Below are 12776 nucleotides of genomic sequence, written 5' to 3'. Positions count from 1 at the left end.
TGCAAACAATAGGGAATTAGGTCGTCACGATTTACGTGTATCTGCCTGTACTCAATATTACCTAAGTACGTCTAACATTATTTATAGTTATTCATTCTCGAAATTCGTGATAGCTCGTTCAATTCCGTGTTCCAATAACAATCCCGCCAACTTGGTTTGGCCTTTTATCAACGTAAGGCCTTCCCATTACAATTTCCTAGGAGTTTTCTCGTTAAGTACCGCTCGACGCTCATCAATTCAACATCGTAATTTCGGTATTACGAAACTGGTACCGAAGTGCCAACCCCTTCTACATACTGTCCTCTAGCCCTCATTCGCCGGTAATCTTCCTGCACGACCGGCTCATACTTGATAGGGTGTTCCTCATCTGTGCAGACGGACAAGCATTCGATAACAGATTTCTCATCCGGCGAGACGAAGTAAGGAATCGAATACCTCGACTTAGTCATGAACTTTCCGTCGATTTGCATATTGTCTTGAATCGGTGGAAGGGTGACGCGGTGAAGGGTCGACTTTAAGAAGTCTTGAAGTTTACGGTTAGTTGATTTATCAAGGAGCATTGACCATCAGAAAGATATAAGACACGAACCATTACTCCATCTCATTAGCAAATCACCAACGTTCATAACTAATGCATTCTTCATCGGCGTCGCGTCAACAAAATGACCGGGCACATGAGGATGCTCGACTTGTAAACCCCCACAGTCGTCCTGAAAAAGCATCGTAATTGTTCCCCAGTCCGAATGGGCCGGCATTCGTGCCACGACATTGTTAGAAAGCTTCTCTGCTTCAATCGACGGATAATGAAGTAGTCGTAGTTGGTTGTTGATTCCACTATGGAAGCGTAGAAAGAAGTTTTCATCTTCTAGGCCGACGCCTATTGCCAAAGCGCGCAACAAATCTTTCGCTACCCCGAAACATTTCCAGTAGAATTGCATCGTGAATTCGCGAAAGCCAGGGAGGACGTCTCCGGGTAGCCAGACATTCGGCTGTGTTTTAGACTCTTCGCTACCAATTTCATAGCTCTCCTATTCAAGATTTAGCCTTTGTTCACTCGGTAGATCGAACATGAAGTTCACCCAAACGAAATTCGAAAAGACCGACCTTAAAATCTGATATTTTTCGGTTCTCGGCCTCTTTTATTTCATCGCCATCCTTGATGATATCCTGCGACACTTTCTCTAGACCTGGCCACGAATATCCTCGGTGGACAGTAGGGCCTGATTTATAAGTTCAATAATTTGCGTTGACTTGAGGACCAAGAGGACCAAGACTCACCTGGTGGGTGAGGAGCCATCATCTTCTTTTCTTGAGGAAGATCGAAAAGTTTCCTCGACCAATCAAATGCCTCCTCGAGTAAATCACTCGATACACCATGGTTGACAATGTATACGAAGCCAACCCGACGGCATGCGTCAGTTAGCTCCCCGCCAATGCGTTTCTTGTCTTCTGTCGAGCCCTTCGACCATGCACCAAAGTCTACCACAGGAATTGTACCTTGCTCTGGAGCCATGAGAGAAATATGGACTCTTTAATGATACTCTAATAGGCCCCAGATGTTGATGCGCCTTAAATCTTCAATTATCAATTGCATTAGATCTATGAGGCCATGGATATGAATGATCGGAGATGTATGTTGCAACGAATCATTCTTGTACGCGATGCGGGGTTCCCACGGATACCATCACCTAGCTGTGATAATAACACTTTTAATTTCTCTTCAAGGCTTAGTTATTATTGTCTTTGCCGCCGTTGATATTAGTTCTATATTATGGACAATAGCATATAGTTAGCAACATGTTCGAATTTGACAAATTCCTGTGCAATTGATGCTTAATCATAAATTGATATTGGTATTTACCTTGGCTTAAGAGGTAATTAATATGTGAGATGAATAATAAGTTTCTGTGCTTGTTGTTCTTATGTATAGGTAATTATATCATTGAAATGCAATCCAATAGGAGATTACCACTCCACGTACGGTAGTTCCTTCTACCATGCTAAGAGTTCTATGATAATTTCAAACTATATATCCTACGTGGAAGGTGAGAGTAGTTGCCTAACCTAGGTACATAGGTAGTTATAGGCAATTTTTATTAAGATCTCTATCGTGATACATAGTCCACATCTAGCTAAGGAATATTGCCAACAACACAACATTCAGGCCTAACATCGTCAAGTTTTGGTGCTATTCTTATAACTATACGAAAGACCGATCTACTTTGAAATCGAGATAAATTACACGTAACCGTTTCTTAGCCATTAAACTAAGCATCAATCACTCGAAGGCATTATATTCTTGTCGAAGCGTCATGTCTAAATTGATAAAGACCGCGGAGGAGGACAGTCCCTATCTGGCACCACTATCATACCCATTACCACCACCAGGGGGGGATGTTACTATAGCAAACATTATAGACACGCAATATCTTGGGTACAAGGCGAAAGTCCTAGTATGGGATCTGTACCATTTTAAAGATCCAGATTCATCGTATCGCTTAGGCAGCGCGCCCGACAAAACCTTTTACATCTGCCATCCGTACTTTTCTCAGCATGAAGCCGAATATATCGCAAATGCACGTACCCGTGTACATCAGGACCGGGTAGGTGCCCCTTATGTCCAAAGCGTGCGAGACGCCCTTCTCGAACACTTCAAAGCCTTTGGCGTAGACCGGCATCGAAGACTAGGCGACATAGCAAATAATACACTGCCTACTCCCCAGGAAATAGCACATATATACTTGTTTGTGTTTGGAATCACGTTCGTACAGCTAGGCGGCGTACGATTTCAACGTCAGCTCAGCAAATACGGCCTAAGACCCGTTCCGTGGGAGGATTTCACAGAAAACACTTATGAAAAACTAGAAAGTGGCCCATTAAACACTGTCCAATATAGTGGCAGTGGTGTATACTTACCTAAAATTACTGGAATTACTGGTTAACACATTATGGTGGTTTCGATTCGGTTCTCTTACCATCTGGAACTTTGGAATGGAGAACCTACTGTGGAACTGTCGCTATGAAGGGAATGGCAAACGGTTATCAGCGGTAGTGACTAATACGTGCCTGATAATGATGTGAGCGTGTTTGGCTTGGTTGACACTATTTTAGAAGTAAGCGATATGAGGAAATTGGAGATTGAAGGTTAGGGGCTGGGGCTCTCTTGGGCTCTATTATCAAGACTAATAACAAATACACCTTGTGTATTGATTATAACCAAGAAAGCCTGCGAGGAGTATCGCTGCAATAGAGATTAGAAACGCATTGGTGTAACAGGCGGGAAATTGTCGATTATTATAAGAGGCTAAAAGAAAGTACTTGAATGTTCCAACTAGAAACCGCACTCATCTATAGCCCAGTATTTATAACAATCAGCCACTGATACGGCTAGTTGCGGGTTTCAAACGCAAAGAGTTAAGTCAGGTCGGCGCATAATTACCTAAATGGTAGTCTACCTAAGATAGAGTGGCTTTCGGAGTTGATGTTTACGTTAACAATGATTGAGCTCTTATACTTTCAACTCCACTTGCTATCCTACTTATTGACGTCTTCAAGCACTGTTGCTTTAAGAGTAGATAAACACTTATCTTATTCAACGTTAAGTGTGGGAGCATCCGATGGCAATAGGTCCGAAGGGCTACATGATCGACCGTAACCCAGTTGAATATCGCGAAAGGCGGGTTTTGCTTAGGCGAGGTTACATGCTTTTCGACGGCATGTCGGTACAGCACAATACCTGTATATGGAGACTCGAGATAACAGCAACTTTCCTAACCTTTGAAGACATTTTCAACGTAAACACAACAGATGTCCTTCTATTGTAGAACTCTTATAATGTCTAAGCAAAGAAAATAGGGGTTGTCGAAAGTTCTTGATACGTACAAGTTCGTTGAGTCGACAAATCTATATTTGCACGACGTCCCAAAGTCTATATAATAGAGCGATATAGGGTCTCGGTTGTGCTATCCGCTGAGCCGGGTCCAAAACGGCCCTTCGCCTGATGCTAAGTTGATAGCTGAGCTGTGACAGGCTGAGGGCTTTTCGTGACAGCCCTACTCATGAGGTTATGGAGCTGAAGTCGGCATATATTACGCATAATTACCATTAATCTGAACACAGTCGAATCCGGGAGAGATATTAAAATTCATCCCACGGCGCCCACAGCGGGGGATATCGCGGATGTTGTGTGAGATATTGCGGGGGGCCATCTTACTGTTCCGGGCCTTTTCTCGAACGACCTCGACCATGGAGAAATGGAACGAGGCGATGAAACCTAGTTAGCCAATGGGAATCTTTCTGTCTGACCACAAGTTATGAAATTCCGGGGTCTCCATTTGCTGTGCCCTTCGGTTGGTACTTTACGGAGAGGGTCTGGAAATCAGGCTTGGCGGCTAAATAGAAAAATGGCTATAGCTACTCGCGACCTGTCGTGATTTGCGCGCAATCTAGGTATAAGCTTATATTGCCTTATTAACCGCCGAATCCTACTGGAACAATCGGCCCGAGTTAAAAGCCTTTAGTTATATATGTAGTTATATATGAGCGAGCACATTACTATGGCTCGATTCTGTAGGATAGATTTCACTGGAGTTCAGAGACCGGAACTTGTCTCATCGGACTTTGTCTCTCTTCGCGAAAAATAATCCCGGTCAATTACTTCGGTTCGTGAGAAAAGTTCGACAAGATGGTTGGCGGCGGCGTTCAGACGGACAATATCGTCCATCGCATGGCGATGGAGGATAAGGTTCCATGGCACAAGAAGAAGAATTTGCGCTACCTGTACTTCATGTTGTTTCCGTGCTTGATGGGAATCGAAATGACTTCTGGATTCGATTCACAAATTATCAACGCCGTCCAGCTGGTTCCCGCGTGGAGTAACTGTAAGTTTCGGGCAACCAAAACCAGAGCGGTCAGGAACGGGAGCTAATCACGGACGGATTGTAGATTTCGGACATCCAACAGGTGGTTACAAGGGCATCTTGGCCTCGGCATTACCGCTCGGCTCCGTCATCGGTCTTCCATTCATCCCGCTCCTCAACGATAACTTGGGTCGACGATGGTGTGTGATGTTTGGTAGTGTAGTGATGATCATAGGGTCTTTGATCCAGGGGTTCGCTGTCAACGGTACGTGAAAACGCGACATGGGACTACTACAGCTCCCTTGAACTGACTAGGATTGAAGGCGCGATGTATATTGTCTCTCGGCTTATCATTGGATTCGGGCTTCCCTACGCTATTGTTGCAGGATCAAGTTTGATCGGAGAACTTGCGTATCCCAAAGAGCGTGCTATCTTGACATCCCTGTTCAACGCGGCCTACTTCATCGGTGCTATCGTGGCTTCGTCTGTAACCTATGGAACTCAGCAAATCCCGTCGGACTGGTAAGTCTATTGTTATGAATTTCTATTATCGTGTGTCAAGTCTAATATGCCTTTCTCGTTAGGTCCTGGAGGTAAATCGATATCCTGACATTATATTAAACTACAGACTGTTCTAACGCATATACACTAGAGTTCCTTCCCTTCTTCAAATGTCGCCCTCTCTGTTACAGGTTGCCTTGATTCTGTAAGAGTTTCGTAGCTTATTTGCCACAGTATTCCTTACTAACTTCTCCTAGATTCCTGCCCGAAAGTCCTCGATTCTTGATTAGCAAGGAGCGATACGAGGAAGCCTTCAAAGTCCTAGTTACATACCACGCTGAGGGTGATGAGAATTCGGAGTTCGCTAAGGCGGAAATGGCCGAGATTAAAACTACTATTGACATTGAGATGGAACATTCGAAGCGCTCCTGGATGGACACGTTCAGCACAGCAGGAAACCGAAAACGTGTGATGATAGGTTCGCTCGTAGGAGTTATGTCGCAACTTTCCGGAAATGTGGTTATCTCCTACTACTTGGGCGATATCCTTAACCTGATCGGCTTCACGGACCCTAGCTTCCAGGCCAAATACAACATCGGGAACCAGGTCTGGGGTTTAGTCTGCGCCGTATTGACCGCACTTCTGGTAATGAGATTTCGCCGGCGAACAATGTACTTAACGTCGATCATTGGAATCTTGGTGATCTATGTAGCATGGACTATATCCGCGGCAGAGGCTATCGTGGGAGGTTCAAAAGCTGCGGGTAAACTCTGCTTGTTCTGGATCTACGCATACCAACCAGCCTACAACATGGGTTTCAATGCTCTGACATACAGTAAGTACTAAGATTCCATATGAGAAAGATTTGCTAATCATGGCCTTTTAGCGTACCTTATCGAGATTTTCCCGTATGCCATGAGAGCTCGTGGAATTTCAATCTTCCAGTTCTTCGGAAAAGCCTCCCAGGTGAGATTCACGAGAAACTGGTTTTATTTATACCAATCATGCTAACTCGAACGCAGTTCTTTGGTACGAATGTGAACCCTGTCGGATTGGACCCTATTACCGGCATCGGCTGGAAGTTCTTAATCGTGTACTGCTGTTGGATTACTGTCGAGGCCATTCTCATCTATTTCCTCTGGCCCGAGACTTCGGGCCGCACTCTGGAGGAGCTTGCTTTCTGTACGACCCCCTTAAATTTTCTTGGCTAAGACCATAAACTAACCGTGAAAAATAGTGTTCGAAGACGATGAGCGTGCTCATGCCGCGACGGAAGCTGTCGAGAAGCAAATCCATCATGAGGAAGTCAACCACCACGAGGATGTGGACGTGTCCAAAACGGCTAGTAAAGACCAAGTTTAAAACACTAAATGTGGCCTCTAGTATTATAGCTCACTTGGTACTATGATTCGTTCACCAAAGAAGGCCCCAGCCTTGTCATGGGTTGGAATATTGCCCAAGAGGCTTCAAATATTATCTTAGATTAAGGTATATTGAGTGACCCCTTTCGGGGACTGCAACTTGAATACATATTAGAGAGCTATGTACAGTTCCAAAGCCCTCAATTGTGAATGAGTACATCCTTTTTTACTTTTGATATGTTCTTGTTATCAAACAGTTCCCTCTCGGGTACTCTCTTAACCTAAGCCATTGCTAAAAGTCTTGACTTAATCCCTAAACCTTTCTCAATGCCTTGCGATTTTTTACCTCGGTGTCTTGATTTAGTCGTATAACAAGACGTTAGGAAGACTGTTCTGGAAATAAAAATAACATCAGTGCTTCAATTTGGTTGTACTCTTCTCAATAGTTGGTACTTTGGGTAGTAATACCTATAGTACACTAGTTTAAAAAGGGGGTATAAAGGGGGGCCTGTGGTGGTAAAGGGAAAAATCTATTGGTTAATATCCGAGGATACCTAAGGTAAATCTTGATGATATAATAGGTCGACCATGGGTAGTACATAGAAGCCGGATGCATAAGCCTGCATGGTAAATATTCCCAGAAAACCAAACTTCTTAGAATAATGGTTGAATGCCACCGTTAGGCTATGACTACCTATGTACATAATTGATATCTAATAGAATTGGTCGACTAGATACTCGGCGGTTTAGATCATATGTTAGTTCTGTGGAGATAATTCTGCTATAGTCTGCCGGTCTGTTGGGAGCTAGTTAAGGGGACATAAGGGGATACTTCTAACTTCAAGCGTAAAGGTACATGGATGACACCGGAGCTCGCTCCGCAGAAACTTGGAAGGATACCGGCTCGCACTCAGGAATTGCGACTGACGACATTATATAACTATGTCATTGTGAAAATTGCATTGCAAGGATAATATTCGCATTCAAGTAATATTACGCCAAACCACGTAGTGATGGTGCAATTCAACGAGCCGCTGCATCGTGGGGTTTAGTATGATCGGAGTCCGAGACCCTGTTTTCAGAGACGTCCTTCTGTTGATAGCATAGTTAATTATAAGATCAGGTACTTCACAATAAATGTACAGTAATACCAGGAGTAGTTATGATATTGCGACGAATGAGAACTGCTCACTATGAGGTTGACGTATTGTATGAGAAGAGCACCAGTGAGTATATGAAGTGCCAGGCCGGTCTGTAAACGATGGAATTCCGGTCAGTAAACGCCATTGTAAGCGATTAGACGAGACATGGATCCGAAGCCAACCATCAATCATATCCCATCTCCGGACTCAGATTCCGGAGTGAACCTCTCTCGACCTTCTGGCAAGCTCGCGGGGAAGAAAGCTATCATCATAGGAGGCGACTCAGGGATCGGTAAGGCCGTAGCGATTCTCTTCGCATTGGAAGACGCTCGAGTAGTTATCAGCTACCCCGCCGAAAGAGAAGAGGATGCACAGAATACTAAGGCGCAGGTGGAGAAGGACGAGGGTGACATCCATCTCATCGCCAGTGATATAACCCAAGCCGCGCACTGTACCTCCTTCGTGAATCGTGCGGTGGCGGTCTTGGGCGGTATCGACATCCTAGTCAATAATGCGGTCGCAAGGAATGAGAAAGGAGACGTCGCTGATATCACCGAGTAAGCTGTGCTTGGCCGGGTCAGTCTTAAATGTATTAGCTGGCTAACCTCAATATAGAGATCAGTGGTCGGCGACTTCGCGCACTGACATCAATCCTCTTTTTCACGTCACCAAGGCCGTTTTGCCATACCTATCTAGCGGTGCGGTTATCATCAACAGTGCATCAGTGGACGCTTACATCGGAACCACTAGCCGTGAGGACTATGCTGCCAGCAAGGGAGCCGTAATCGCATTTACCCGAGCGCTGTCTAACGAACTAGTGAAGAAGGGAATCCGTGTTAATGCCGTGGCCATCGGTCCTGTTTGGCCTCCTCTCGTCACTACGGGAGTAAGCGAGCAAGGTAGAAAGGGGAAAGGTCTCGAGAACTCGACACCGATAGAGCGACTCGGGCAGCCCAGTGAGATTGCGACAAGCTACGTGTTTCTCGCGGGGAGCGAGAGCGCGTTCATGAGCGGCCAAACATGTACGTGATACCGAGGGTCCTTTTCTCCATCTCACGAAATTTGCTTTATTAAAACCACGCCTATGCGCTTCGAAGAGACAGTTGCTAACTCATTGTAGTACACCCTAATGGAGGTATTGTCGTGGACGGCTGAAGGAGGGTTGTACGAACTTCAACATCGGAATCTTGCACGTAGATAGTGCGTGGAGGGATCCATCATCCTGATAATGGATGGCTATGGCTATTATCATCACTAATGCTTATTTGTAATTATATGGGGTCTCGGAGAATGGAAGATGATTCGACATTTTGGTATCTACACAATTATATTTAGCATGACATAACATTTGCAAATTGCAATCTCCATAGGCGAACTATCCTTTCATCAATCTCGTAGATCATTAATCGTCATCGCTACACGTGGCCAAACTTGTCATAGTCTACAAGTCTCACGAGCGGCAGCAAAATGTAGTCGCTCGTGTAGTTCCTCTGCCTTCTCCCTGCTGCTCTGAACCCCTTCTTCGCGTCCTCTAACAAACCTCTTCGCGGCTTGCATCAGATAATCGGTGATGGGCTCGTAGCCGCAGCTTCCATGGAGTAGGAGTTCGTTCTTTAGGTTGATCATCTCCGACTCGAGGGAAGCTTTGTGCGCGACGAGGTAGTTGTGCTGCTCGCTCATAACCCGTGCCCTTTCTTGCAGCTCCGAATTTGCCAATTTCTGTTTCTTTCGACATTTCGTAGCAGCCATACGATTTCGCTCACGCTTCTCGATTCCGGACTCATCGCTAGTCAGTTTGTTACTTGATCGTGATGACCGGCGGCTATGCGATCCGATTGGTTTTATAGTATCTCTTTTGAAGACCATGTCGTCCTCGTGCTTTTTGTTGCTGCTGCTTCTGAGATGTGACCTCTGGATTGTATCATTGCGACTTTCTTGTGCCGATCCTATTTGCTGATAGTCGAGGTCTATGGGCAATGTCAAGCATTTGGTTATATTAGGGTTAGCACCGTAACCTATATCTGCAGGGCTGTCTTGTCCGATGTGCAGTTCATCCATATTGGATGTTTTCTGGAACCCCAGCGAGCCGCCTATGAATTCCATCGGCAGTTGTGGTGCGTGGAAAGACAATATAGAGATGCCGTCATGCATAGGAAATGAGAAGGCTGACAAGTCCATTCGTACTTGGACTAACGATTTTGGGTCTACAAACAATTCGTACGAGGGATCCATTCTTAATAAGTACTGGGAGTGTCCCGGTGTGTGATGTTGAACCCGGTACGGAGAGTGGTGGGAAGGTAGGGAATACAAAAAGATAGATCAAGCAATAAACACGTTGATCTAGATATGCAAAGAAGAGATTAGCATTTCTTGCTTATCTTGTTTGGATATCTCTATTGGATACAAATGTCGCAAACGGGTGGGTTAATACCTAACTATTCGTGACCAGGGGTAAATTTTATAATTTGTTTTCTTAAGGGAAAGCTATACCGAAATCAACTATGCAGGTTGGCGTAAACCAGGACCATTCGTGTCCACATACAGCTACATTATCCCCTTAACTAGCATAAGACACACCAAAGTTGGCTAAGGAAGATAAACTGGTTATACATTAGTTATTAGATCAATCAATTATGTTTATTATGAAGGCATAGTGCGAGGTCTTTTCCTTTTATGACAATGAGTTTGTGTTGAACCTTACGTATGCTACTGATCACCAGGGGATGATGCCTGAACCTTCAGGGTACCGCCATTACAAGTCTCCGGCTAGTCTATCAGTTGGATGGTGAATCTAACATGCCCTAAACTTTCTTTACAAGTCTCGCGTACCTTGACATTGAGATTATACCTCTCTGCTGGTGTGAGTCCCATATATCAATGTATGTTCAAGCAGTAGTAGTGAGATAGCATACGTGGAATTCTCTATCCGGAACACAGTCCGAAGCGGGGTTGACCAATCTTATTCCTCCTAGCGACGTAGGGTAAAGCGAAAATAAAATGCTTACGGCCATGTCGCGACAAGCAAAGAAAAAGGTGACCTGATATTGTTTCCATATGAAATACTGATGTCACTGATCGCTGATCTGGGTTCTGTTTGTTGTATCCTACCCACGCAATTGGTAGATCCTACGAACGTATGTTCGCTTAGAAGGGCCTCCTATATCTGAAGGTTGGACAACATCGACGTTCCTTCGGGTACAGCGAATTATATAGGCATTTAGATTGATGTCACGACGGAAATAAGTTTGTGTCGGGTATTTTACTCCGCGTTCATGGTCAAGGTGTATTAATTGACATGTCCCTATAAGTATTTCATATTCGATCGTCGATCCACACCATATTCTGCGATAGCAAATCTCTCACGGAGGCTTGACAGCAGTATCGTATTAATTTGGGAGGCGAGAAATATTACAGTTATGCTCCTTCATGCGCTATGGGGCATGTATGTGTTACTACCCTTTCTGTAATCGAAGTTAAGTATGGAGAATGAGGATACCTATGACAGTGAGCTTCCGATATTTAGACGATAAGAACATTCACGCGCTTAGTGTAAAAATGAACAAGCTCAGGTATTCGTGTAAATCTTCACATAACCAAGCAAAATCGAGAAGGATTCGATATATAGCACCTTCTAGCCTTAAAACTTGAACAATATGCCGAAAGGAGAAGACACTAGGCCCCTTCCCCTATGAACGGCCGATTCGTCGCCCATTGTTTGTACGGGTCAAGTCTTGGCTTGGCACATTCTTCGTGTCCAGAATCTCCTTCTAGTCACTTCTCAGCGCACGGTAACATGAAGAGGTCCACAGAAAGCAGACACCTGGTTTTGTCCTTATCGTATTAAGTATTATTGGCAAACGGCATACCGCAAAGTAGCAACAAATCTGTTCATTGTAAGTGTCAACCCAAACTTTAGCTGGCGATTACGGTCACTTACGGGGTTTAAATAGGAAGGAAGTCTTAATCTACTTCCCTTTTGCGCCGGGCAACGATAAACGTTTCTTAAGAACGGACCGAAGGGCTTTCCCATTCTTTTTCCCTTTAAAATATCCCGAATCTCCCTTACCCCTACCAGTACCGGACTTTTAGTTGGTTAGATGGGCATGGTCGAAGAATTATCTATTATATCAAACCCTTGAAGAACACGGGAATAAGGAATTATAATTCCTTTTTGAAACCCGGTCACGTAAATAACTGCCTAGAACCGACTTTGAGATTGGCTTATGTATGATAAAAGGCGTCTTTTTTTGTCACATTGTAAAACCCTTAAGGAGGAGAGGTTAAGCTTCCGTAAATCTTGTCCATTATAATACTCGAAAAGCAGTCACCTGATGGTCCGCAATTAAAATACAAAATACATTATAATACATTCAAACGTCATTGTTCGTTATGGTCGTATTTCAGCTAGTCTTATTGTCAATACCCCTGTCATACATTCCCAAGCTCTCTTCATTGTAACACGACCCAGGCACTCATCCTGACGGAACAATGCTGGGACGTTGGGTACGTGCCAGCTGTCATGTTGGTGGCGACATTGCGAACGTAACGCGGGGTTGCTACACAGCTACCATCTAAATCGTGAGCTGCTTAAGGCATTCTCCCACATTATAATCTTATTCCTTTCTGTCTATGTGTTCATTTTCCAATCATTTACCATAGTAGGAAAATCACCTACTGTCCCCATGAAAGCATTTTCTTATCACTTTGTACCTAACCTCTCGATCGGATTTCTAGATAGTCAATACAAGCAGAGCATTTTAGAGTCCTATATCACCTAGCTCATTATACTGGCTGAAGACGAATGTATAATAGAATATTCGCAGGTCTCAAATTAAACGTTTACGTCCGGATATAGAAATTTAACTTATTTTCATTACAATGATGCAAGAAATTTTGTGGGGTCGAAAGAGTGT

At 44.2% G+C, this 12776-nt stretch overlaps 5 protein-coding genes across 5 annotated transcripts; 3 read left to right on the top strand and 2 right to left on the bottom strand.

Moving 5' to 3' along the window:
* Positions 1-8: 8 nt before the first annotated feature.
* F4813DRAFT_375100 (Clavaminate synthase-like protein) lies at positions 9-1637 on the bottom strand. The gene is made up of 4 exons (XM_049244974.1): positions 1279-1637; positions 1105-1220; positions 590-1028; positions 9-523 (listed from the first exon to the last, which is right to left on the bottom strand). The coding sequence occupies exons 1-4, from the start codon at positions 1511-1513 to the stop codon at positions 258-260; spliced, it is 1056 nt and encodes a 351-aa protein (XP_049095310.1). The 5' UTR covers positions 1514-1637; the 3' UTR covers positions 9-257.
* Positions 1638-2312: 675 nt separating this feature from the next.
* F4813DRAFT_399964 (uncharacterized protein) lies at positions 2313-2942 on the top strand (the record flags this gene model as incomplete). Its single annotated transcript, XM_049248219.1, has 1 exon — positions 2313-2942. One exon carries the CDS (start codon positions 2313-2315, stop codon positions 2940-2942), a length of 630 nt encoding a protein of 209 aa, XP_049095309.1.
* A 1424-nt stretch (positions 2943-4366) lies between these two features.
* F4813DRAFT_375099 (general substrate transporter) lies at positions 4367-6903 on the top strand. Its single transcript, XM_049244972.1, has 9 exons — positions 4367-4880; positions 4945-5124; positions 5183-5381; positions 5444-5452; positions 5512-5565; positions 5618-6195; positions 6247-6326; positions 6383-6542; positions 6598-6903. Exons 1-9 carry the CDS (start codon positions 4685-4687, stop codon positions 6720-6722), a joined length of 1581 nt encoding a protein of 526 aa, XP_049095308.1. The 5' UTR covers positions 4367-4684; the 3' UTR covers positions 6723-6903.
* A 1125-nt stretch (positions 6904-8028) lies between these two features.
* On the top strand, positions 8029-9018 carry F4813DRAFT_383343 (3-oxoacyl-reductase; the record flags this gene model as incomplete). Its single annotated transcript, XM_049245930.1, has 3 exons — positions 8029-8420; positions 8479-8885; positions 8984-9018. The coding sequence occupies 3 exons, from the start codon at positions 8029-8031 to the stop codon at positions 9016-9018; spliced, it is 834 nt and encodes a 277-aa protein (XP_049095307.1).
* A 186-nt stretch (positions 9019-9204) lies between these two features.
* F4813DRAFT_399960 (uncharacterized protein) lies at positions 9205-10095 on the bottom strand (the record flags this gene model as incomplete). Its single annotated transcript, XM_049248218.1, has 1 exon — positions 9205-10095. One exon carries the CDS (start codon positions 10093-10095, stop codon positions 9298-9300), a length of 798 nt encoding a protein of 265 aa, XP_049095306.1. The 3' UTR covers positions 9205-9297.
* Positions 10096-12776: the final 2681 nt, after the last annotated feature.

The sequence above is a fragment of the Daldinia decipiens genome (genome assembly GCF_022478715.1).
Source record: "Daldinia decipiens strain CBS 113046 unplaced genomic scaffold F4813scaffold_49, whole genome shotgun sequence".
Taxonomy (NCBI): Eukaryota; Fungi; Ascomycota; class Sordariomycetes; order Xylariales; family Hypoxylaceae; genus Daldinia; species Daldinia decipiens.
The sequence above is the reverse complement of the archived record's forward strand: the minus strand, read 5'-3'. Positions and strand labels throughout refer to the sequence as shown.